Raw genomic sequence first — 27,070 nt, 5'->3', positions numbered from 1 at the left:
TAACCATGGTTATCATTGGTTGACCAGTAAAGAGATGCCGGGCACGGTAAATAATCTGATTTTCAATTGACATAGTATCCTATACATACTATGCCACATTCACAGATGTGGGATTTATATAGGTCTTGGATTATTCTCTGAGATGTTAGGGGTCTACTGCAAAGACCAGACAGGTATATCAGGGAGCAAAAAGAGCAGGATTCAAGAAAAATACCATGGTCAGCACACTGATAAATGCAAAACAAGACCTGCCTTCATTGTTGTGAATAGGGAATGGAAGGAAGTGGAATGCACTACAATGTGCACACCCCAACCAGAGGGCTACTTGGTGCCAGTCAGTTGCTGCCAGGGATTGTAGATCTCATGTATTTTAACTTTTTTAAAAGAAGCTGGAAGTTTAGGATTTTATGTGAATATTTCCAATAAAAACTGTACCAGTTAGTTCATTTAAAACTAACATTGCACAAACCAGATACATGTGCAAGCTAGGATTTGGCCATGACCTACCAGTTTGCTACCCCAGGCCATTGTTTATAGGTCTCTGTCCCCTTTCAACTGTGAGCTCCAGGAACCTAGAACCTTGTGAAAAGAATACATACATTCACAGAGGGGCAACTGGATAAAGAACACATGCTCATGCTTGAAAGATGAAAGCTTAAAATGTCAGAGAATTAGCATCAGTTGAAATTCATTCATTTCTCAGTATTTGTTGCATGCCCTGTTATGGGTCAGGCACTGTTGTAGGATTAGGTGAGGAATATACAATAATGAATACACCACACTCTTCTGCTTTCTTGAAGCTTATATTCTTATGAGTAAAAGTGATAAAATCAGGTAATTTCAGATAGTGGTTATTATGAAAAAAAATAGTGCTAAGGAATAGAACATGATGAATAGAACATGTCTGGGGAGCTTATTTTAGGGTGTGAATGCACCCCCTGTGGAGAGAATGGCACCTGAATGATGAAGCCTATCAAATAAGATTTGGGAGAGCCTCCGAAGCAAGAAAGGACGGCAAGGGCAAAAGACTCAGGAATAGATATGTGCACATTTGAGGAAGAGAAAGGTTGGTTGAGGGAAGAGGCTGGCAAGGACTGGATTACATACAGCCAGAGTCAGGGGTTTGTATTTTATTCAGAGTGAAATGTGAAACCATTGGAAGCTTTATGTATTAGAAGAACATGTGATTAACGTTTTAAATAGATCAGTAGCTACTGTTTGAGAGATTGTAGCAAAGGCATACATAGAAACACTACAACCACATGTGGTTGAGGTGATGGCTGATGTAGGGGAAAGGAATTGGATGGCATATAAAAGCAGACAGGATAGCAATTTGCTCTGTTCCTGAACTTGGGTTAGAATTAAACTAAGCAGAGGCAGCAAAACCAGAGAACACTTGGAATCAAAGGGCCCAGTGTTTTCATGAAAATCTTGTTCAGAATCAGATCTCATTTCATGAAGTATTCTGAAACAGCTGTATTTTGAACGGTGTTCATAGGAAATGTAGAATTCAAACTCTTCTAAATATTTGGATGCTAATACTAATTTTGAATTGCAGAGCTAAAAATAGAACTCGCTTAACACACGTTAACAAAATGCTGTGAGGTAAGGGCAAGGGCCAAATAACTTGCCAAATCCCCTTGGTAGAGGAATATCTTGATTTCAGACATGACCTACAAGTCCATGTTTCTTTCATTCGAGAAACGGGACAAATGGCTACAAAGTCAGCCACACAGAGCTACTCTAGGGAACATGAGGGGATCAGGGCCCATACAATGAATACTGCTCCCCTTCCAGTTTTCCCCGTGGGGGAAGGGAGTTTTCCTTATCAAACCCCATGAACACTCTCTAGTTAAACTAGGCTCCCAGTATGCCTGTGATTTTAACATGAATCTTGGAAAACTCTGGTCTTTAAGAAAAAAGAACTTCACAGTTATCTGTTACAGCCCATGTTAAGAAATGGCTCTTAGTACTGTGAATATTATTATGAAATTATCTTGTTTTTGGAAACTTTCATGAGCTACCTTTAAGTTTTTAAATATGGCTTTGGATGCAGGTTATGGGCATTAATAATGCTGTTAATAACTGATGGTAACACTGACAATATTTAAAACTATAAAGCAAAGTTAGAACCGCAGTTAAAAGGTAATCTTTTTGATGATCACTATTTCAGAATGGAAAGGTGATGAAGAATTTCACTGGTCTTCCTTTAGGGTTAAGATAGTCATAAAGGACAAACATTAACATTCCATAACATGAAAGGACTTGTATTAAGAATCAGGATCATTAGGAAAAAGTTAACAACTTGTCTGCATTAAGACTTAGGGCTGTAGTGGGAAAAACAAGATAATGAGAGAACGTATACACAGGAAATACAAAAAGCTGTCAAAGGTACAAGCACTAATGGATTAAGAATTGGCAACTGAAAGAAATACCTAGTGGATGAGGCAGCAGTCTAGTAACGGTTTAGAATAGCACATAATCTGGGTCCCCAGACTTCCAAATTTCACACTATGTAAAAAAAAAAAAAAAAAAAAAAAAAAAGTTATCAAATCTGAATCTGGCCAAGTGTTGAAATCTACAAGGTTTACAATACAGGAGACAGAAAAATACATCCAGTGATTTCAGAGGGTTACAATGAGCAAACCCAGAATATGAAAATTTCCTTAAGACAAATGACCCAATTTTTTTAAATTGCAAGGGGAAAAGGATGGGAGTCTGTGATTATAAAAACAAATCCTTAGAGATAGTAAGGAAAATCTGGATACTGACTGGGTAAACAAGGCATTGTTAATTTTTTAAGTATAAAAAAAGTATTTTGGTGGTGTTCAAGTCCTTACCTTTTTTAGTCTCAAATGGTTGAGGATGAAATCAGTTGTCTGGTATTTTCTTACAAATAATAAGGGTGGGAAATAGAATGGTGAATTGGTAGGTATGAACAAGATAGGCTGGCCATGAATTGATCATTATTTCTGGAGCTGAGAGATAGGTATTTTACTACATCTATTTGAATTTTCCCTTAATAAAAGTTCAAAAATTGGTACATTAGAAAAAAAAGTTTTTAAATTCAGGCAGAGCAGCGTAAAGTGGTCAACTTCTTGACAGAAACCCAGAAAACTGTCTTAGTAGTAGTACAAAGCAAAAATTAGGATGCATGGAAACAGACACCCTCACAAAGCCACCTCTAACATACAGCTCTCAGCCCACATGCAGGTGTTCTCTGCATCTTCCATCTTCACAAACCTCACCCGTGGTGGTCTTTCCAAACAAGGGTAAGGTAGGTAAAAATTTAAAAACTTGTAAAAATTCAAGATTAATTTTTTAAACAGGGCCTTTACGGACTTTTGTCTCTGCCTTTCTTCAGTGCATGTCTTGTAAAGAAAATAAATGGGTTTCCTGTTTGGATGTAGTTTAGGCTTGTAAGTTATTTAGCTCAGCAGTATGTATTACAAAATCAAATATAGAAAGAACGCTCATTAGTTCTTACAAATGTATCTGATTTAAGTAGCACACCCAACATTTTAAAATCCAAATGAGTCTTCTCTTTTGCAGTGTAGTTGCCTTGTTTGGCTTTCTACTTTTTTCAGCCCTATTGCTCACCAGTGGTGAATGTTTGTCTTTGGAATCATCTTGAGAAGCTGTTTTTTTTTTTTTAAAACATCCTTAGTGGCAGTAAATCTTCATATCTTTGTGGGTATATTTGATTTTTTGAAACAAAAAAATTATTTAGACCCAGGTCTAGTGGCCACGTAATCAAGTGTTAAAAAAAAATTAATGGAAAACTTAATATAACTATAAAATAATGAAATCCTATATGGCCTTCTAAATTCACTTCCAAATTATTGGTAAAATAACTGTCAATATGCATATTAAAAATGTATTCATTTGGATATAGGACTTCTGACTTTTTCAACAAAACTTGATTTACTTTATGGTCAGATTTTACTTTTTTCAGCTAGCCAAGTCCGGGGGGCCTCATTTTATTATTCAATCCTCCTAGCCTAGATAAAATCTTCACTGTCTAAATTAAAGAAAACCTTTAATGTTTAACAGTTGGGTCTGATATACCATTATGTTAAAAGTTTTGACTTTGTTCTAGAGGACAGCTCACTTAAATGGTACCAGAAGCTTAAAGCAAATTTTAAGTACTATATATGTGCAAATAGGTTTCAACTTGAAGACTGGTTTAATGCTACAATATAACATTTAATATTACATTGTTGCACAACTCCCATTGTTTTTTTTCCAAATATAAAGGCAAAGACTTTTAGAATAGCTCTCAATGCAGGTAAGAACTGCATTTAAGAATCTTGAACTATATATATAGCTGATGGAGAAAAGGTTTTGTCAGAAAATCAGTACAGGCACTTTACTATTAAAATTTTTCTGTTTAATAATTTATTTAAATAAGATATTTGAAGCAGTTTAGAAAAACAAGATTTGTATTTTATTTCCTTGTAAAAATCTTTACACATGCAGACAAACCAGTGTTAAGAAAGTATTCACCATCATTTAAACAAATAACCACTTAAATAGAACAGTGTCTGCAATTTTTATCTGTATAAAAATAAGATACATTTTTACAGAACTCACCTCCAGTTCTTATAGCAATAAACAATACACAACTATAAGTACAATTGAACCTGACCATGGTTTTCAATTAGATACTGCTAGGGCATTTTAATGTGCAAAAAAAAAAAAAAAAAACAAAAAAAACAAAACACAAAACAAAAACCCTAAAAACAACCAAAAAAAAACCCCAAACAAAAAAGACACCCACAAAAACTTAAAAACAAAACAAAAAAAAAAAACACAACATAGTTTCTTTCCAAAAGAAAATGTCCTCAGTGTTTCTAGAGACCTAGAGGGCTTTAAGAAATCAAATCCTAATCAATTTCCTTTTAATGTTTTATGAGTCCATACATCACACTGTAAATAGGCAAAACAAGGAACTGATGCAGGCTCAAAGGAAGAAAGTCAGCGCCTGTGCCTGCCATGTCCTGAGCGACTGCCACCATGGTGCTTGCCTTTATGGGACCTCTCAAAGGAGCGAGATCTTTCACGCCTGTCCCTATGATGTCCCCTTTCATGCCTGTGTTTCTTGGCAGCATCTGAGTGATCCCGAGACTTGCTCTGAGATCGAGAACGAGACTTTTTCCTTTTATGACCATGTCTATTTGAACTTTTTAAATCCTCTCTTGTATGCTTGGCCTTAAGGTGAGGAGAACCATGATTATGATGTCGTCTTGGACTTTCACTGTGGCTGCGGGACCTGCTTCTTGATCTTGAGCTGTATGTTCCAGATCGGCTCCGCCTATTATTATAACTTAGACAATAAAAATTTGAGGTTTAGATTCAGTTTCTGCTGGGAACAGATTATTTTGGTGGTGCTTTTAACAGGTTCAAAAAACAATATTGACCTGTAGCAGTACAGGCCGGACAGAAAACTTTCACTAAATTTACCCACCTCTCACCAGCTCCCGCTAGCCTGTATTACACAAATCTTAAATGTACCATATGTCTACATTCCAAAGAGAAAATTAGTAATTTTTACAAAGTGTCCTAGATAGCTATGCTTTTTATTGAGTATCTCACACATGTTCAAAAGAGCCATTGAACAGACACAAGCAGCTAGCATTTTAATTACAAAGCCAGGGAAGATTCTTTGGCTCTGGTCAATTTGATTACTGGTTAATTAACAATTAATAAAATATTAATATTCTCGAATTAAACAAAAAGACTGTTTTCACATTATAGACAGGATATTATAGCCTTCCATAGCACTTTGTGGCCAGCCCCTACACTTCTTCAAAAACTGGGCAAAACCAGAACAGAATGTTCTTAAGTTACACTACCACAAAACGAAAAAGCCACGTAGAGGCAGGGCAAATTTCCAAACTCACTTCTCATAATTTAGCTCATGTTAAAAAGACTAAATCTAGCCTAACTGTGAAAACATCCAACTATGTTCAATTTTCTTAAAACTCAGCAACGTTACTCCAAATAAGACTGCTTTCTCTATGAGAATATTTACTTACTGTCTTCTTGGAGTATGTGATCTAGAACGTGATCGTGTTCTTGACCTTGATCGACTTGCACTCCTGCTGTTTCTACTTCTCTTGCTGTCTTTTCTTACACTTAAAAAACAAACAAACAAAAAAAACCCACACCATTATTTCAGATACATTTTCAGTGTGTTAGAAATTAAACACATAAAAGAGTCCTTAGACTAGTTTTCTAAGTCAAATATACTCTCACCCATTGTAAGGGCTTTTGGAAGCCTGTTGTCTGTCCTCAGGTTCTTTCTTGACTGTCTTCACATTAACAGAGATTGGTGACTTCTCTTCAGCTTTCACTTCTCTTGGTGATGCTTAAAAACAACACAAAGACATGTTATCTATTGGATTTAATAGAGGGCCAAAAAGTTGTTTCTAAATGAAACACAAGAGCACCATGCTTTCAAGTATTTGTCTATCATAAGAGAAAACGGTAACAGCTTCTTGCTTGCTAACATCATTGTTTCTATGCCACTGTTATATGCTAAAGCTTTCTAATAACTGCACATCTTCAGTGCCCAAATCATTTCAATTCTGAATATATCTTACATGGTTTAGAGGCTGGGGAAAATCCACCAAGGGTTGAAAGGGCTGGAGTTCCATCGGGATTTAATCCCTTTGCTTTTAATTTGGCTTCTTGTAAGGCTACTTTTCTTTTCTCTACTTCTTTTTCCAACAATTCATAGTTTGGCTGGTGGAAGAAAATGAAGTTAGTAGTTCTCCCTTATACTAGTTTAGACTCTTAACACTTAAAAGTATTAACACAAACACAAGTAAATAGCTACCTTTTTTCTGGTATAAAGCCTAAGCGTTTCTATGCAAATTTCCTGGATTTCCTCTTCTGTAGTACCAAAAAGAAGAAACCAATGGGGACGAGTTGGTAATGGAATCTAAACCATAAAAACAGAATGGTTTAGGACAAATTTCAGGTTTTATTAGAACTGCTAACTCTTGTGATGTATCCTATAGCAGACTACAGGCTATATGTACCTACCTGAAGAGCTCTAGCTGCAAGGTAGATGCAAGCACATGCTATAGTCTCTGGTTGGAACCGAACAAATACATTGGTTCGAAGACTGTCATTCATATAATTCCTGAAAAATATTTCAACCATAAGCTTTGTACATAAACAAACCAGTCCTTCCGAGGCTTACATAAAATTGGAGACTCAATCTACTTTATTCTTTTTTCTTCTCTTATTTATATTCATATCCTCATATTCTAGCATACAACAACTCAACTCAAAAATCAGTAAGAGATAAGAATTTAACACTGGAACCATTCTTCAGCTTTCCTAGATGTGACTAAAGTCCTTTAAAATAATTCCATATCATCCCAAATAGTACTTCTGTAGTTTTTATTTCTATGAAAAGCAATGCTTTGAAAGTTAATTTTCACATATCTAATTTCAGAAATGATAAACCACTCCAACAGTACTTCAAGCCATTAATTATTGACCATCTCTCCTTTATCCACAATGAAAAGCAGTGTCAACCAAGTTCTTTCAAAAACTCAAAATACTGTAACAGGGGTAAAAAGGCATTTTCAGTAAGCACTCACCAAATTGTATTAAGAAAACTAAGCTACTTCAGAAAATCTAGGTAGGGAAGTGAAGAGCAGTAAATATACAGAATAGCCTTGTTTACATACCTTTTTTGTGACTAAGTACAAACAAAAGCAATAAACTACTTCAGTTAATAAAGTGCTGGACTTTTTTATTAGTGAACCCTCCCCACAATATCCCTAAAGTATTAAAGAAATTTCACAAATTGTTTAAAAGGTTAAACTATTTTAAAAGGTTAGACTACTTCTTAAAAATCCTTATCCATGAAAACTGCTTAAATGTTCTATAGAGCATATATTAAAAATGTCATGCATTTTATAAAAGCAATTAGACTTATCTAGTATTACTGATATTTACTGAGTCCTAAAGAAGCATGGCAGTCATTAAGTCCAAAACATGAAAATTACTTAAGTCCTGCACATCATCAACAGTCTTGAGAAAGTAGTTGTAGCTGGACCAAATTCCTTGTTTCACCTTAAAATAAACTAGCCCTCCAAGTCAAACATCTTCATGTCAAAAGTCCAAGTTCTACAGTACTTATGGCAATATTAACATCTCTTTTAAAAATGTAATTCTTTTAGTATTGCCTCAACAGTCCAGCAGCTATAATTCATCCAAAATGGGAATGGTGCCCATTTTAAGCTGCAAGTTGTACTTTCCCCTTTGGTAGACACCATGCTATACATACTAAAAACAGAAATCTACGTCAAACTCCTAACAAAAAAAAATCATTTAATTCATAATGGCTGGACAACAAATCTATCAAAAATGAACTATTCATTTTGATAGTTACAGGTATACATTATATACACAGGCATGTTGAATAGTTACTTCTAGAAGCAAATATACAAATCCTTTTGACACCCCGACAGAACTAGAAGATGCTGCCAGATGGATATGGACCACTTCAGTGAATCTCGGATGAGAGCTTGCACTGGATTGGCTGGAGAGCAGGGCAGCCAATCAGGCCATCCTGAGGTCATGGGCTGAAGTGCAGAGGGCAGAGTTCTATGACTTACCATCATGGACTACCCTTTAATTAAAGAGTAGAAAAAAGAACAAAGTTAAATTGAGTTCTCCATTGAAAGCAATTAGTCAAGCCAAGAAAACAGGAAGCAGAAATAAGCATTATTTACCTTTTGGTTAAAAAACAAAAAAAACAAAAAGCACCAAAACAAACTCCTCTCATTATTTTGGAAAGGGAAAATGAAACTTACTTTATTTCTGCTTCTGTTTTCCTGGCTAGGAAAGAAATGTAAAAAAGCAACTTACCAGGCAGTTTGAACCAGGGTTTGATTACGTTCACATTCTAAGACTTGTAAATACATAACAATGATCTGAAGGACAAGGGAAAAAAACTCAATTTAGCAAATCAGTGGTTCTTTCAGAATACAGAGTTCAATGAATATAAGTAATTGAAATGTTAGGTGCAAGTTTTATCTCTTCTACAACTGCATAGATAATACAGACCAACCTATAACACATAGGCAGTCGGTGTGGGTTATTTATGCCACTAGATTCCATAAAAATTAGAAGTATGATCCAAAATTGCACAGGAAAAATGAGCGAAATCAATTAAAAAAAAAAATACCTAATTTCTCCATGAACACCTTACTATGTGACAGGCACTATGGTATGAGGTTATTTCACTTAATTTCCCAGGGTACAATTCTACATGTCCAAAAATCCTACAGACTGTATGTTTTTAATGCTACACAATGCATATGATCATATTATGTAATACAGTGGATATTACAATTAAGTAATCAAACAGTATTTCTACAGTGAAGCTTATTACACTAAAGTGTGATAAATAAAAACTACATTATCAACAGTTTCACTACAGTTCAGGTCAAATCTTCCTGGACCTTTATTATCAATCATTCTAATTTTACAATCTTGAAGATGTAGCATCCGAGGAACAGGGATATTTGCCAAAGTCCAAGAGCTAATGGCAAAGACAAACTTCTCTCACAGAAAGTCCTATCCCCAGAGCACCCATATGGTAACCAGTGGGCTATTATGATGATCATATGTAAGCTAAGAGATACTGAAGAAATAAATATTCAGACAGCGAGCAGCCACTATGCTTTGAACATTTTACTGTGTGACAGCATTCCAGGTACTTTTGCACATGTATATTATTTCCTCTTTGGAATAAGGTTATTTCACAATCTGTTTTCTGGCTAGGGAAACTGGGTTAACCACAGAGGCAAAAAACAACTTATCTATGCCCACACGATGAAGGGTGGAGATCTGAACCCAAGTCTTTTTGACTCCTACTTTCTGATAAATTTCAATAACCTGAAGGATGCTTTTTAAAAACCAAGGTTAACTCTCAAAAATAACCATAATATAAATTCATGTAAGATGCAGTTTTAGAAAGACCCTAATACTTACGAGTGTAATCTCTGCACTCTACAACTCACCTTATGGGGATGCTTGACATGAACACAAAATCCCAACTCCTTTAGCACCCTTCTCTCTGCCTTGATAACTTGATTTTTGGTGTTAATGTAGTTCTGATCAAGGATCAGGGGGCTTGGAGTCCTATAGTTTGTAAGAAATAAAATCAAAACTGTTTTGCACATCCAAAAAATTGTATTTGTGGCATCTCCATTTTCCCTTCCAACCAACTATTGGCAACAGAAACCAGCTTTTTAAACTCCTGCAAACAAGTTAAAGCATTAATCTTGTGCTGTCCAAGTTATGCTAATTAAACATACACTTTCTAAACTAGGTTTCTATAGGAACTAACTCAACCCTGGAGTGAAAAATTCATTCTAATACTTACATGTATCCTTTGTTGTTTTTTTCATGATTATCTTTTAGGTGTATATGTATAATAGAGTTAAATGGTTGATTTATCATCACAAACCTCATTAGTCTCCACAGATTTTTTCCAGTGACAAAACTAATGTGTTATTGAAAATATTTACTATAAAGACTTCATAAGATTATAATGATTTAATTCATTTTCTAAACTATCAACTCTTGGCTAATTTATGGCCAAAGTATAAAGTGGGGAAAAAAATGGTAGGTAGCTAATTCAGAGTCCCCTAAATGGACAATTTGCCTAAACAAATTTATTCTAAGAATCCGTCTCTGTTAAAGAAAATATGAAAACTAAAATTTCAGCTCAATTACATAAATAAAAGATTCAAAACTAGAAGCGATCAATAAAAAACAGGCTTAAATTTGGTCTGAGTTGTAGTTACCAGGCAATACTCTTTAGAATGCAATTTAAAAGAGAAGGGAAGACCATGATGAGGGAATCAGAACACTCAAGGTCTCTGTGCCAGACTAAATTTTGATAGCTTCAAAGGTTATAATGCAGAAAGCTATGTCTCAGTGGTTCAATGCTTAGGAAATAGCATTTTCAATTAAAAGACTATCTGATTTAAGTCTTAAATTCGAAACTGGTTTCTTATGGAGAACTTGTGGACTTTCATTTCCCATTGTCCTTTGTTTGACGTTTTTAGAGCCAATAAGAAATACATTTTCATTAAGACGTGATTATATGGTGTATATATAGGGAGAGAACATTTAAAAAAAATGTTTCCCCGTACTGAATTCATTTCAGCCAAAAGATTCAAGAGTTTTTGCTCTGGCAGAACACATCTGGTTTTAAAAAAAGGTCATTCTGAATATCACCACTCACAACTCATTTTATCATGTACGCCAAATCCAGAAATATGTAAGATTGTATTTTAAATACATCCACTTGAATATTAGAAAACAATCTGAAATGAGCTACATTAACTACCCTGCAGTGACATATTATCTAAACATCTTTTCAGTTTCCTTCCTTCGTCCCATCTAAAATTACAGCAATAAGAATGCTTATTAGACTATTTCAAATTATTTGATAGTGTATGATTTTTATCAAAATACACTAAACAAAAAAGTTGGCAAATCTGACAAGATGGAAACTAGCTTACTTAAATTAACAATGCTGAAAATGGCCTTCACTCTGTTCGATTCCTATTATAGCTATGAGAAGTGTGAGGAATGAGGCCACCAACTGGACAGGGGACAGACTTCTAATATAAAAATATAACAATGAATCTACTTTATCAGGACAATAGGCTACAAGTTAAATACTCTTTGGGGAAAAAATTAACTTCAGAGCAATCAAAGTACACATGAAAATATAACCCCAAAATCTTAAGGTTTGTAATTTTTCAGGTTTTATCATTATTACAAGAAGTTTGGAAAAAAGTCAAATCCACACCTCTGACTCTCATAACCAGTTATCTGATGGCCCTCCTTCAACAGGTATCAGGACGTAGAATATCCCCAGTTTTATAGTGGCCTGCCACTAACTCTTTACTCCCTGCAATTCAGACTGTAAACTGCACCATTAAAATCCTAAAAATAAATTTATAAAAGTAGTTTTGTCTCATTTCCCCCCATTTTGTTGATCAAACTAATCTATACCTCTTACTAAGCTTGCTTTAACAGCTGCCTTCAAATTGTGTTAAAACTCACTTTTCCTGCAACTAACCAACTACACACTTGTCTCAATAATGGCTATTATCTGATCCCCAAATCAGGCTTATTCATTAATTGAATTAAATGAATTAATTCATTAAATGAATTGTTACTTTCCATCTATTCTGCCACAATTTTTACTTTCCTTTTTATGTATGTCAAAGTCCCAACACCAAAACCAATTAAGGAAACCAAACCCATTATTTAGTGTAATTCACCTATATACTCAAATTCTTGCTTAGGCCTTCTACTAGTGGTTTTGGAAGGTAACTTTGTAGATATATAATCTGACACTTTCATTTTGTTAAAAACTGGTTTTAAATCAAGAAAGGCTCAATGAGCATGTAATTTACAACTACCATAAAAGGATTATTTTGTATCAGAATTTGTATCAGAAATAGAAAAATGTTTCCATAAGTCAGCAAGAAAAGATTAAAGGAAACTGTCTAAACAGGTGGTTTCCTTACTTACAGTAACAATTTATCAATTAGTACTGTCTAGGGCAGCAAGCACATAAAGTTGAATTGAAGCTTGCTAGAATTTCTTCATCTTCAATTAAGTAAACTTTCCAGTAAGTTTCAGGAGGTGATATTCTAAATCTCTTAAAAAAAAAATTACCTATTCAGAGAAAAAATAATTTTCATCACCAACAAACTAAACTCTACCTCCCCTGCTTTTTTATCAGATTTTTAAAATTAAATTTACATGAAAAGAACAATTTTCAAATTTTAGTCTTAATAGGAAATCTTGGGCTTTGGTCACTGGAAGTTTATTTCGTCTCTTAGAATAACAATTTTTCCTTTAACATGATTTAGTTGAAATACGACTTAACAGAAAAAAATTCAACAGGATATCCAAACATGGTTAGTCTCACTTGTGTGGTACAAGAACCTAGAAAATTTGGACTTAGTTCTTCGAGAGACTACACTAAAATGAGATTTAGTTTATGAGGAGCCAGATTGTTGTTCAATATACACAAAGTTGTAACGCCTACTCCAAGGGAATATTCCTCCTCTAGCAGTGTTTAAGCCAACTGAAGGCCACTACCTTTACAACCACCGAAATAAACTGAGGGAGGTTGGACTAAATGACAAGACCACTTAAGACTTCCAGTTCTTGTCTATGATCTATATACCTGCTGAAAATACCACACCATATTCACCAATGAATGGTTGCATCAGTCTGAATATTTGTCTTTAGGCAAGCATTCAGGTATACATGTGGGCTCCTTAAAATTACAGAAAATGCTTAATTGTCTGGAAATATGCTGCATCTCAAAAACAAATTAAAATCAGAAACTAATGAAATGAACAAGCAATTTTCTCTTTCAATTCAGCCATTTGTTCTGACCTTAGAAGGCAATTATGAAACTACAGAAAAATTGAAGGGGGGAGGGAGAAATAATCCAGGACAGGACTTGGGCATTGATACTTTCTAAAAGCTCCTCTGGTGATTCTTATGTGTAACCAGGACTGAAAAACAATGACCTAAAGGCTACAAAAATGATGCGTCGTCTGTCATTACCAAGATCAGACTACAACTTAAAGCTATGCATAAACCAGATTAAAACAGCATCATTAAACTGATATACTATTTATCTAACTAAAATGGAATACCAACAATACTTTCTAATGGCACTACTCTAGATAAAAACACACCAAGCTGTAGTTTCTAATAACTTGGACAGCAAAGACAAAAGCTTATAACAAGAAACAGGAGTTTTTCTAAATGGTTCACCAGTGGCCAACCTGTTAGTCCCCGATTCCAGTGACCTATTCTCAGAGCACTGGCTTCTCCTTGGGGATTTTCGATACTTCACTCACTGTTGCCATGACGACAGCTTCATCTCTATGTACCACTCCACATCACCCAGGCTTTGGTAAATGTAGCTGGTCGCTGTATAGTCGGTTGCAAGGGAAAAAAGAGTTGAAGTTAATAACATATACAAGTTACGTGTCTGAGTAAACTTGTAATATGCATAGAAACACTTTTACATCCTGCTTTAAAAAAAAGGCTTCCATGCAATTAACAACTCCTTTTAAATTTCATGCTACAATCAGACTTGTAAGATTGAGACAAAGTCAATTTCTCTGTAATAATGACCAAAAACACACTATTACATCAGGCGCAACAGTCAGGTGAGATGTTTTAAATTCCAAAGTTTGTATAGTTAAGAAGACCTACTCTGATCTCAAGGAAGAATACTCTAAGTCTCATAGAAAAAGTTCAAAGTAGATAATCATTGTTAAGTTACAATACAACAGTTGGCTCAATGGTTCAAAGAATACAGACCGAAAACTCCTTTAAGCAAACACTGAATCCTCGGATTAAAAGCCTTTTAATTACTGTCAATTTGTTTTAAACACACTGAAGAGTCCACTAAATATCTAAAAACAAATTTTAGCTCAGACCACACTAAATACCAATTTGAAATCTTCCCAATTTCCAGGGATTCCTCACCAGCTAAAGGATAGTTTAAAATAAAATATTAGTCTGTCCCTGGACGTGGTTAGGGTAAATGAGAAAAGATGGAGGAAAAAAGAACGTAAGAAAACTGAAAAAATGCTGTGGAAACTATCTGGATAGCAATGGCTCAGACTTTCTAACTAAAGGTTACTTTACTATGTCTCTGGATAGTTCCATTACTGACAACTTATTGATTCAGCCAATAAAGCCCACGCATGTAGGATACTAATTTGGCACTGACACCCAACCCCAACAACTTAAAATCCTTTTAAAACTAACTTCCTTTCAAACTCAGTACAAGTTTATCTAACATCACCACAATTTCTTAAGAAGTGAACACAGAACTAATCTATGCCAAGTGTATCCTTCTGCAGGATGTACTAGAAGTCACCTCTAGATGCAGGAAGCCTGCAACTAAAACTTTTTGCACTGCCTCTCATGAACCCATAGGTCCACACAAAGTGTTGTCACGTAGCCACAAAATCTCCAAGACACTATTTGGTTTCTATTTTCTTCTTACAAGATCAAATAAAAACAGTCCTTATCTAAATGTAACCCAATAGTTATTTCTCTACCCCACTCACTGATACTGTATCTGACCAAAACAAAATACCTGTGTAATCCCTTTGACTTCAAACTTCAACCTTTATCCTGCAGTCCTTTCAGATCCGGTATTATGCGATATATCGTAGTTCAATGTTGAGAAGTATTCTAACAAAAGCCAACCTCAATTGATAAAGAATTAACTGGGACTTCGCGTAGAAAAACATGATCTACACAAAACTTTGCCACAATATTAACTTGAACTGCAGTGTTTACACTTCCAACCTTCAGTCTTCCAAGAGGGGAGGGAGGAAAATAACTTACAGAATACACTCACACTTGAGCCAAACGTATTCCCTTTCTTGTTTAATCTTAAACCACAGGACTGGCTTCACAGCACTGTTAGGATTGTCCATAAATGCAACTGCCTCTACAAACTTTAGATAGCTGGTTAATTGTGTTTTTTTTTTTTTTTCAAATTAAGTATTAGTTAGCTCCTATGTGAATTTTAACACCTAAATTAAAGCCGGTTTTCCTTTGCATCAGTTTTGAGAAGAAAGAATGTTTTGAGTTGATGACTGGTGCACAATGCAGTAGCAGCAAGAAACACTGTGTTCAATAATGCCAATCTTACCTTTTTCCTCTTAACTGGCGTAGGTGGTGAAATACATTAATCACATCTCTTATTCTTCTAGGTGCTTCTTCAATTTTTGATGCAAGATTAATACAAGCCATGGCAACAATCTGAAAGAACCCATAATCCAATAAAAAAATTGTTAGACTACAACACTATCAAATAGGAAAGCCTCTTTCAAAGTCTAAACAACTTATTCTGATGGGAGAATTTCAGGACACAACTGGGACTTTTGGTGAAATAGAGTACGACGCACATTTCTACTCCCCATAGGCATACCAGATACGCTGCTACTATGCTTTTTTTTTTAATACTTAACTAATCTTAATTAAATTTGATTGAAAATTGTGGTTTTTGATGACAGCACATGGGCTCAAGAGAAGCTTTATAGTTTTAAAACACATTCCAAAAGTCTACTTCTCGTGGGTGAGAACTAGGTACAAAGGCCTAAACTAACCACTCCCTTTTTAGAAAAACTGGGTGGAGACACTACCCCCTCCTCCTCGTTTCCGGATGAAGAAATCCCTTTTCACCCGCCCCCGCAGCGCTTACCTCGAAACTGTGTTTGACGAAAGACTTGGAGTAGAAAAAACGATGAAACAACACCTGCCCCGTTGCCATCGCCACCTGCAGACAAGAGAGAAGAACGGAAGCGCAGGGGTCAGGCGGGCCCGCACCAGGCGCCGCCGCCATTTTGTGCCGCCGCTCTCTCCCCCTCCCCCTCCCGCCGCGAACTGTTCGCTGCCGGGTCCTCCTTTCGCCTTGGCGCCCTCCCACCCTCGACACGCCCGGGATCCGGCTGGGGCCTGTGGCTGGAGAGCCCGAGGAGGCATCCCCACCCTGCCGAGACACCCGGGTACCGGGATGCAGCGGAAGGGACAGCGGGGAGAAGCGCGCTGGGCCGGCCCGGGGCCGAAGCACTGACCTGCGGCAACCGGAGGAGAATGCCGGCGGCTTGGATGAGCTCGCAGCCCAGGATGCGCAAGTCGGTCTCGCTGGGCAGGTCGAGCCCGTCCTGCATAGACGGGGTAGGGGAGAGCCGCTCCTCCGGAATCAGCGAGTGGTCGATGGTGAGCGAAACTTCCGAGTACAGGCGGTCGCCGATCAGGATCCCTCCCGTCGTAGTCGTCGTCGTGGTCGTCGTCCCGGAGCTAGAGCCGCCCGCACTCGGGGCGGCCGACGAGGCGGCGGCGGCAGCGGTCGCGGTCGGGTGAGGCCCGGACGCCATAGTCTCAGCGAGCTGCACGCACGCCCAACGCAGCCGGAACCCAGAGCGAGACTAACCAGCGTCCTCGGCGCGACGGATATTCCCGTGACCGCCTGATTCTGGGCCGCTTCACGCAGCGTGCGCTTCCGCCCTGACGTCACCACGCCCGGCTGGTGCGCGCCAACTAGTCCCTTCAGGCCTCGCCTAGGCCTGCGCCGCCCGCGAGCAGAGGCCGGAGTGAGGAGTGCCGCCTTTGTCACCTGATGACCTCTCTGCTGGGGCCACGGAGTGGTCCAGGAGGTCGTCTGTTTAGCTAAAAACAGGTCTCAGTCGCCGCGTTTTTAATATTATTAGCCACGAGAATAATAAGGGAACTTTATCCCCAAGTTAGAGTTGGCAGAATTTTGCTATAATGTCTGCGCGATTTCGGTAATTTGTCAAGGACCTGCGTCTCTCTGCTTCTGTCTCGCCCTTCTAACTTTTAGCATTTGCGCGGCGCAGAGTCAGCGTGTACAAGAGGAGTTTAGGGCCGACCTTTGCCCTCATTGGCGGGTAGGAGCGGTTACTGTGATGTGTGCAGACTAATTTGTGATTTAAAGTGATCCGCGAGGAATGTGGAGAGGACTGCCGTACAGTATTTTTAGAAAACACTAATGTGAACTACATTGGTTCCCCGAAAAAGCTCTACGATGAGCATGTAATTCCCCCTGGTATTCAAGTAAGACTAAGGCTTCGTAACGACAAGGAGAGCGGCTGCTTTCGCCTGTTAGCTTCTGAAACTCTGGCCTGAGCCAGTGACAGGGCCCCCGTAATCTGGAAAATCCCTAATTTCCAAAAATAGGGCGAGAACTTTACAGAGATAATTTGATTATGTCCAGGGGTCAATGTATCCATGTTGGTTACTACAATTAGGCAGAATGGAAGAAATAAATCTCATTTGTGTTTCTTCTGGGATTTTAGCTAGCGATTCCTGAAATTTCCTCATGTTTGAAGTAAAAACAGTGATACTGATAGGAACAGGTAGAGTCTGGAGTTGGGAGTAAATGAGTAGATCTTGGTTTATTCCAACTATCTTTTTATCCCACACTTGAACCAATGATACGTTAGGCTAGAGATGAGAAATCCCATTATCTTTCTATTCATAGCTCGGGTTTAAGGCTTACTCTGTTAAATTGTGAAAAGTGCATTGAAACTTGGATCTTCAGAACAAAGGAAGTTTGAATACATTTCAGTATTTGTCAGTGATGTCATTAAAGCAAAACATATTCAGAAACCTCATCTTTAAAAACGCATTACATCGATTTTATTTGGTAAATCCTTATATGAATAGTTCTGAACCCTGGCTGTGAATTAGAATCTTCTGAGTTTTGAAAACATATTGATGCTTGAGCCTTACCTTCAGCCTTGCCAACCTTATAGAGGTTGATGTAATTAATTTAGGGTGGGCTCAGCCAGTGTGTGGATTTTGCCTATCCAATGTTCAGCCAGGGCTAAGAAATACTACTCCAATGGAGTGTAATTCAGGTTCTGGCTAAAGCACTTAAACTCTCTGATTTTAACTTTTTTTTTTTTTTTTTTTAGTGTTTATTTATTTTTGAGAGAGAGATAGCTGGAGAGGAGCAGATAAAAAGGGGACAATCCAGAGTGGGTTCCATGCTGACAGCAGCAAGCCTGATATGGGGCTTGAACTCACGAATCATGTGACTTGAGCCAAAGTCAGAAGCTTAACTGAGGAGCCACCCAGGCACCCCTCCTTGACCTTTATGACTAGTCTGCTTCCAGGGAAACTTCCCTACCCAATATTCAGAAGTCATTTAAAAATAATATTAATAAACTTTGAAATCTTTAAAAACTATTTAATGGTACGCTGTTTTTCTGGTTCTGATAACCTACTATGGTTATGTAAGATAGTGTTTTGGAAGTTTGGATCAATGATACATGGAACTCTGCTATTTTTGCAACTTTTTGTGAGTTTTCAATTATTTCAAACTAAAAAAGGGTAATTGGTAACATGATTCATTGAAACATAAAGTTTCAGTGAAATCACCACCTGTATTTATAATGACTTGAGAGTAATATAATTTATTTTTAAGATATTTCTTAATGGAAATTTATTCCTCTGTAGAGGGTCTTCCACCATACCTCTTCAATATGCTGCCAATAAACTGACTTGTTGATGTCTTGATATATTTTATAATATGTTTTTACTCTCTAGATCCATGATTTTTAAAAACTCACAAGTGTAGGAGGGAGTTATGGGAGGAGATGGGGTTCCTTTTCTATTCCTGATATCTTATCCCAGTAGACCTTTCTGCTCCCCACCTCCTTCCTGTGTCTGACATTCATTTCCAGAAGAGCAGAAACACCCAGATCATTCCACACTTGGGCCTATTTCCCACTTCCTCGGACTGTACCCCCAAATTATGTCCAATAGAGAGGAGTATTTTCACTGTTCATCCCTTTAGCATCAAAAAAGGTGGTAGAGGAGGTGGGCCAACATTTTATTTGCTTAGCATTAATTCATCAAACTGATGTTATTTTTAATTTTAATTTTTTTTTAAATCCATGACTAATCCATAGGATGGAAAGCAATAGGTCTAGTGGTTCTGCTCCACAAGGTTGTCTAAGGATAGGGGTTAAAAAAATTATGATTATCCTTTTCAGGGTCAAATTCTAGATAAATCATAGTTTAGAAAATTGTTATGTTATTTCTAAATTATTTTGAAGAAAGTTTGTTTTTCCATATACCTACTTCCAAAACATAAACATTAAAATGTAGAAAGACTAAGACCTATTCAGAGTTATAAAAGTTCTAGACCTGGGACTAGTAAAGCATATGTTTTAATTGTATGAAAGCATTAGTAGAAGTGCATTGAGGCAAGTGAGAGAGTTCCATTAGGAAGGTACATGATTGAGTTTTTTGTCACGCAAAAGAAAAATGGAATGGTGTATCTGTAATTTTGTATATTCTTTCAACAAACAGAGGTCCTGCTAGTAGACCTGGAGTTCACCATGTGTAAAAGAAAATCCGTGATAAAGTTGCAGTTTTTATTGTTTTAAGCCTTGCAGCCTTCGTATGATGGCTCAAGAGACCAGTGGAATTATGAGTGGCCTTCCTATAACTACTGAAGAATCATATTCTTGATGCTTTGATCAGTTCTCATTCCATTAAACACTGTAGCCTTTCTGGGGAACATGTTTTTCATATTATTTAACAGGTTCTTTAATCCTAAAATCATAATTGATAAAACTTATTAATTTCTTCAGCAATCAGTTATTCACCAGTAGACCACTAGAGTTTAATAACACTGTAATTTAGGCTAAGGGCAAATGAAGTGTAAGTGCCCATCAGAAGAAGCTACACTCTTAATAAAGGGAATGATACACACAAAGCTAAATGTTAAGGTGACCAGTAAGTGCAAGAGCAGGCAGAGAAAGGATAAGTCATTATGGTAAATGTGACCAGGAGAAGTTATAACCTTAAGAAGTTCCTAAGCAAGTTTCTGTTTATAGCAGAGATCATAGAATATTTGATTTTACACATGAACTATTCATGTGGCTTCATGACTTTTTAGTCTTGTGGTTATATGACAATACATTCTGATCTGGTTGCTCTCATCATTAGTTGTTCTGAAATTGATTTATATGTAATTAAGGCTTAGGCATATACTGCTTGGTAAATCTCATAACAGCACCGGGCATTCTGCTGCTAGTTCTGCTGAGAACTACTTCTGAGATTTTAAGCAACCAGTTTACTCAAGAGGGACTCCAGCTGGAGCCCTTGCAGGTCTAAACTTCGGTGATTCTGGTCATCCAAACATCTTGAACCTCAGACTCCTCTTTGGTTCTTATTTCTTCTTTATTTTAGTCACCTAGTCCTGTTGTTACTTCTTTCAAGGAAGGAAATTGTTCTTGAATCTTCCTGTTCTGTCTATCCTATCATATCTACTGGTATGTCATGCATGGACCATTATAGTAGCTGTCTAAATGTTCTTCTTCATTCTCACCCATTCCTCATTCAACTGGGGAAATCTCTAGAAATATCAGTTTCCTCACCTCACTTCCTCAAATAAAAACTTTGGAAATAAAAGATAGAGATCAAACACCTTTTGGAAGTTGAAGCTTTGTACAGCATAAACTTGCTTTGTCAGTGATTCCTTATCAGATTACCAGCTTGCCTAATTCCCTTCCTTTCTCAAGCTCACAACATTCTTACTCTTCCTGTTAATCAAATCTTTCCAATTTTTTTGAGATCTAGATGAATTTCTACCTCTTGCCAGAAGCCTTCCCCACCTGTTCTAGCTTTCATTACCTTTTCCCTTTGTTTAGGTTCCCTCCTGGCATTTATGACCTTCACTATATGTTTTGACACTTGGTTTTATACTGTTATGCATTGTTACTTGATCACCTCATGAGTGTGTGTCTTGACTTTAAAAATAGGACCATATTTGCATTTATTTTGCATTGTGCACAGCACTTGGCAGACACTGTGCCTATGGTAGATACTTACTCAGAACTTGTGGAACTGAATTGACATTTGTTTCCTCGTGCTTGGCCTAGGAAGCCTGGTTTTGCCTTTTCCTTTCCGTCCAAACAGCCAGTTCCATCCTCAGGTATCTGTCCTACCACTGTAGCCATCTCCCTAATGGAGAACTACTGTACTCCCAAATAGAGGTCCCCATTTGCCCTGTTCGCTTTGCAGCACTCAGCCGTGTTTCCACTTCTGCTCTATTCTGTGTCCTTCTTATAGTGGGCTGCTTAAGTAGCCCACAAGTTCTGTTCTATATAGGCATGAGCTACAGAACACGCCTGTTGGCATTGTTATAACTGGAGTTGTGGTGTGAGGATGGGAGCTCACAGAAGGTAATACAGTGGAGTAGTTTGGTGTTCGATGTAGACAGAGGCTCAGTTTTTGGAGGTATGTCCAGAAATTGGTCATGTGTGACCAAGAGTTAAGAACAGTGCCAGTTAGATAAACTGAACTGTAAAGCCAACAAAACCATAGGTTTGCTTTTGGAGCTAGACTAATGTTAATAGTCCGATGTCTTTTTCACACAAGGAAACTAAGGTCCAAGGAGGAGGCTGCAAATGTAGCTACTCATTAGTATTTGCTAATTGCAAATAATTCAGTGCAGCCTATCCTTGGATGGATTCATTCTTTATGGTATTTAATGTCAGAAATTGGCCAGCTAGTGTTGGTTTCAGTTACCTATTCAAGAGTAATAAGAGCTTGTTGGTATGACCTCCAGACAGACTACATCAAGGAAGTATGGCCCTGCCAACACCTGGAATTTGGCCCAGGGAAACTAATTTAGGACTTCTGACCTATAGAACTGTAAGATAAAAATTTTTGTTGCTTTAAGCCCTAGGTTTGTTGTAATTCTTCATAGCAGTTTTAGAAAACCAGCATACTAAGAGTAGCTATTTGCTGATATTTAAGAAATGTTTCTCAAACCTTAAGATGCTCCACCTGGGTGGATTGTAATCCCCAATTCTAAAAATGACTCCTGAGTGATGCTGAAACTGCTAGCCCAAGGGCTATACTGAGCAAGGCTTTGAGGCACATTAGATGATTTTGTCTTTTATTACTTCCAGTATGAGGAAGTAGACCCAGTGGTTAAGAGTACTGGAGGCTCTGGAGTTAACATACTGGGGGAAAAATTCTGTCACTTAATAGTTACGCAACTTTTGGCAAACTACTTAATTTGCTTAAATTATTTAGGCAATTATTTAAGTTCAGTTTTCTCACCAATAAAACGATACTAATAACACCTACCCCAGATTACTGTTTGTTAGGTGAAAGGGTTATACATGAGTTCATTTCCCAGTCCTTGGAAATGCAAATTATTTACCTGATGTTGGCCAAAGGGTAATGCCTATAATCCTGGTCCCAGGGACTTTTGGTTTGCCAGGTGTGAACATTTTGTATTCATTCATTCATTCATTTTTCACTTTTAAACTCTTAATTGTTGACAACTAAGTACTAGACTTTATTCTAGGCATTGGGGATATGGTGATAAATAAGACAGATTCTGCCTTCAAGGAGTTTGTAGATGATACACAGATATACAAGTGTGATAATTTTGGCTAATTCTTTTTTTTTTAATAAAATGATCTTTGAGATATATTATTAAGTGAATATTATTATTGAAAAGTGAACATGTATATAGCACAATATGTGTAGTGTGATCCTTTTTATATGAAGTTAACTATACATATATATGATGAATTACTAGTGAAATGAAATTTTAAGATGTTGAAAATGCAAATCTGAATAGTTTGTTATTAGATTTAATAGATGTAAAGTTACTTTGTCAAATTTCCGTAACAATTTCTAGACACTGAATTTCTAGATTTATCTCATTGATTACTCATAATAAACAGTTCAGAGTTTGGTGTCAGCCCATGGGCCATTCTTTGAGTGATATTATTCTTTTCACTTTTTAAAATACTATAACATTTCTTGTATAATTGCAATTGTTTTGAAAAAAAATCCTAATTTGGTCTGATAACAGACACAGTAAAGAAGTGGTTCTGAGGATGGGGTAATTTTATGGACAAGCAAACAAAGAAGGTGGCAAAAAGGAGGTGATATGTGATCTGGATTTTAAAGGCTACATGGGCATTCGTCAGAAGGATAAGTGTGGAAGAGTATTTTATTTTCTCTAATTTTTTTAAATGTTTATTCTTGAGAGAGACAGAGCACAAGCAGGGGAGGGGCAGAGAGAGAGGGAGACACAGAATCTGAAGCAGGCTCCAGGCTCTGAGCTGTCAGCACAGAGCCTGACGCAGGGCTCAAACTCACTAACTGTAAGATCATGACCTGAGCCAAAGTTGGATGCTTAACCACCCAGGCACCCTGGAAGAGTATTTTAAACAGAGGGAAAATGGGAGCCATGGCAGGGAGGTGTGAAATTGCTCGTTGTGTTGAGAAAGATAGTGGACATCTGTTGTTTTAGCCTGCCCAGCATCTAGTCTCCCTTCTTCCATTTCCCTTAGGGACCCACAACTTCTCCATTCTCCGCGTAGGTGGTTTGGGTAGGGCTGACCTCTTCCCTAGCTCACAAATCAGCATTTCTCACCCCACTCCCCTTCCAGTGATTGGTTCAGGACATCAATTATGTCAAGAACTTTTGCTGTAACCCTGGCCAGTGGAGGGGAAAGAAGTGCTTGTTCCTTCTGGGGCTGTTGAGAAGGGAGATGTAAGCCCAGACTGACAGAGTACCAGTTTAACACTGGACAAATGAACCAGTTTGAGAATGGAGCCTGCAGAGAAAAAGAGCAGAGACCAGAGATAGAAACTCAATCCAAAGACTTTATGCCCTCACATGTAGCCATACCCTATCTTCTACCCCTGAGATTTTCAGTTACATGAACAAATAACTTCTTTTTTATTCATTTAATCTTAACTGAAAGACCTACACAAGGAATATTTTGGTGTGCTAGAATAGTGTGTGTGTGTGTGTGTGTGTGTGTGTGTATACACTAGGGACTAAGAGGCTGCAAGGGTGGGCAGGGGCTAGAAGAGCTTAGGAACAGGCCCTCATTTACGGAGGAGCTCTGGAGGGTCTAAAGCAATGTTAAAAAGGAGTCACTAGTGCTAAGCCTACATCACCAAACCAAAACTAACATCTAACTTCATTGCAGTTTCAGTCTCCTCCAGGAATGTAATCTTAACTCATTGATCTGGAATTTCTTGGTTGGCAGTAGTGAGGTAATTTAGCTAATAGGCCCTCTTTTATCTCCCAAAGGAAGGTGACCTTGACTGAAATAATCCTTTTTTTTTTTTCATTTGTGACTTCCTTATCCCATCCCTTCTCTGCCTTTAAAACCTTTCCTTTTCTGTAGCTCTTTGGAGTTCCTTTCTATTTGCTAGATGGAATACTGCCCAATTTATACATCATTCAATAAAGCCATTTAGATCTTTAAAACACAGTTGAATTTTTTTTACTCTGTTGAATTTTTATTTAACAGCAGTGATTACCTCAAGAAAATGAAGAGCTATAACTCAGAAACTAATATTAAGAACATTTACTTCCTCAGGTTTTTCTAGCAGTTTCATTTTTATTATTCTCTTTCTTTCCCTCTGGTTGGGGCTAGGCAATTAAACATAGAAAGGACCTAGCAAGTCCCTGAAAATGACATTTTAAAGTGTTTTCCTTTGAAGAAATGAGAGTTGTTATTTTATTTTGAGCAATGAAGTAGCAGACTCTATTTACTTGTGTTTTCTAATAAGCAGTCAGTATAAGCAGACTTTCACTGTAGAAACTTTTAGGAATATTAAGAATCTTCTTTTCTGAAGCACCCTACTCACTGAATTCATTTTCTCAGCAGGAACAAGAAGTAACACTTCAGCCATTTTGGACATTATAACAAAAATAAATGAGCTTCACATCAACTTGCCTACATATATTTGTCCTGTTTCTTTAGTCTATAACAATTCCCTAGGCTTTTTTCTTTTATATTTTTCATGATTCCAAGTTAGTGGTTTTACAGCATGTCCCTTAATTTGGATTTGTCTGATTGTGATTAGGTTGTGATTAGATTCAGGGAGAACATCTTCCCACAAACACTCCATAGATGATGTTGTATCTCCAAGTTTAAGAGCAAGGGTCTTATGATGTCCAGTTATTGTCCAATTTTTACTTAATTTTGATGGTTTAGTTAAGGTGGCGTCCACCAGATTTATCCATTATACCTTTACACCTTTTAATAACCTGTGGGATGATTCTTTGGCAATAAATAACACTCTCAATATCTTTTGTACATTGTTTCAAAGAAGAAAAATGGCCCAGTTGAAACCTTACAGAGTTGGAAAGGATTATTTCAACAAATTTCTAGTTACTACCCACTAAACTATGTCATCCAAGGTGCTACGACCACACAGTAGTGAGACTGACCAGAGTAAAACAAAGAGCAAAATACCACAGGAGAATTTGGGAGAATGACATAGACCACATTAAAAGTGAGGAAGACGAAGTTCAGAGACAGGCAATGACTTGACCGAGATTTTACTATCAAATGTCAGAAGTGAGATTAGAACTTTGGTTTTTCTGATATCCAATCCAGCGTTCTTTTCGTGACAGCGTAAGAAGATTGTATTGTAAAGCTGGTTTTCCAGGACAGGTGTAACATTTGTTCTTACAATGAAAACAGTTCATGACACCTTACTATGTAACTAAAAGAACAAGCTTTCTCCAGGCCCACCACAATGTGTTTCAGAGAAAATGTTATTTAGATTGATTTAAATTATGTACATTGTGACATTTAACTCCATTGGACACCTAGTCTAGTTTTAGCTCCGAGAAATGCTTCCTCATACTGACAGTGACAAACACACTTGCAGATCTGATGTTGCTCATCTGCCACACCTTAAATCTACTACGGAACAAGATTTTTCTATTCACAAGTCAGGAAACAATTCAAAGGTATTTAAATCCTACATCCTGAGAGCGCTTACAGTTGACACATAATTGCTTTATGAGTGTTTGCATACATCTCACTGGAATCTCAAAAACGACCCACTTACTCCTTAAGGTGGGAAGTGGGGATCAGTACATATAGTCTGGATTGCTAAATGCACTGCCTTTACATTTAAGAATCTCTAGTGTATACTTTTCAGAATAGAAACATAAGAGAAATAGTCTTATACATACATTCGTTCAAGTATGTATTATACATTCATGCAGGACTATCGGCTTCAAATTTAAAAGCTGGTTCTGGAGATGAACTGTTTTAGGCATTGGTTTGGTGAGTTATGAGATTCTTTTGGGCTCAGTTTTGGATCTATAGACCCTGAAGGCCACAATATCATTTGACCTTTGTTCGTGCTTCTCAATACCGAACCTTGTAACATTCTGCGTGCTTTGGGATAAATGAATTTAATTAAAGAGTTAAATATTACATTTACAATTTTTTACATATGACTCTGGAGAGAACTCCCTCCGCCAACTGCTAAAGAGCCCTCCTTCCCGATTCTGGAGGACAGGCAGGTTTCCCAAAGGGCTCTACCGTGGGGGGTTAGTGACTGAAGTGGGCTGGTCAATCGGAAAGTCCTTTTCCCCTTGCTACAAGCTCGAGCTCGGAGAAAGCTCAGCACCCACAGG

The 27,070-nt window shown here is 37.3% G+C and overlaps 1 protein-coding gene and 1 long non-coding RNA gene across 3 annotated transcripts in view; both read right to left on the bottom strand.

The window, feature by feature from the left end:
- LOC128315260 (uncharacterized) overlaps positions 1–2,732 on the bottom strand; it is a 10,436-nt gene extending 7,704 nt beyond the window's left edge. The window contains exon 1 of the long non-coding RNA XR_008297889.1: positions 2,436–2,732. This is a non-coding gene — a long non-coding RNA (uncharacterized LOC128315260). The remainder of the gene's footprint in view (positions 1–2,435) is intronic.
- Positions 2,733–4,424: 1,692 nt separating this feature from the next.
- On the bottom strand, positions 4,425–17,451 carry CCNL1 (cyclin L1). 2 transcript variants are annotated; one of them, XM_027061547.2, is made up of 11 exons: positions 16,683–17,432; positions 16,310–16,384; positions 15,758–15,867; positions 10,050–10,170; positions 8,893–8,957; positions 7,051–7,150; positions 6,842–6,946; positions 6,606–6,747; positions 6,259–6,370; positions 6,039–6,137; positions 4,425–5,326 (listed from the first exon to the last, which is right to left on the bottom strand). In XM_027061547.2, exons 1-11 carry the CDS (start codon positions 16,983–16,985, stop codon positions 4,978–4,980), a joined length of 1,581 nt encoding a protein of 526 aa, XP_026917348.1. In that variant the 5' UTR covers positions 16,986–17,432; the 3' UTR covers positions 4,425–4,977. The 2 variants fall into 2 exon arrangements, 1 of the variants encoding a protein (XP_026917348.1); XR_008297874.1 differs by lacking the exons at positions 4,425–5,326; positions 6,039–6,137; positions 6,259–6,370; positions 6,606–6,747 and having other exon boundaries at positions 6,897–6,946; positions 7,051–8,653; positions 16,683–17,451.
- Between the last annotated feature and the right edge of the window lie 9,619 nt (positions 17,452–27,070).

The sequence above is a fragment of the Acinonyx jubatus genome, chromosome C2, assembly GCF_027475565.1.
Source record: "Acinonyx jubatus isolate Ajub_Pintada_27869175 chromosome C2, VMU_Ajub_asm_v1.0, whole genome shotgun sequence".
Lineage (NCBI taxonomy): Eukaryota > Metazoa > Chordata > Mammalia > Carnivora > Felidae > Acinonyx > Acinonyx jubatus.
Note: the sequence above shows the minus strand (reverse complement) of the source record. Positions and strands in the feature narration are given on the sequence as shown.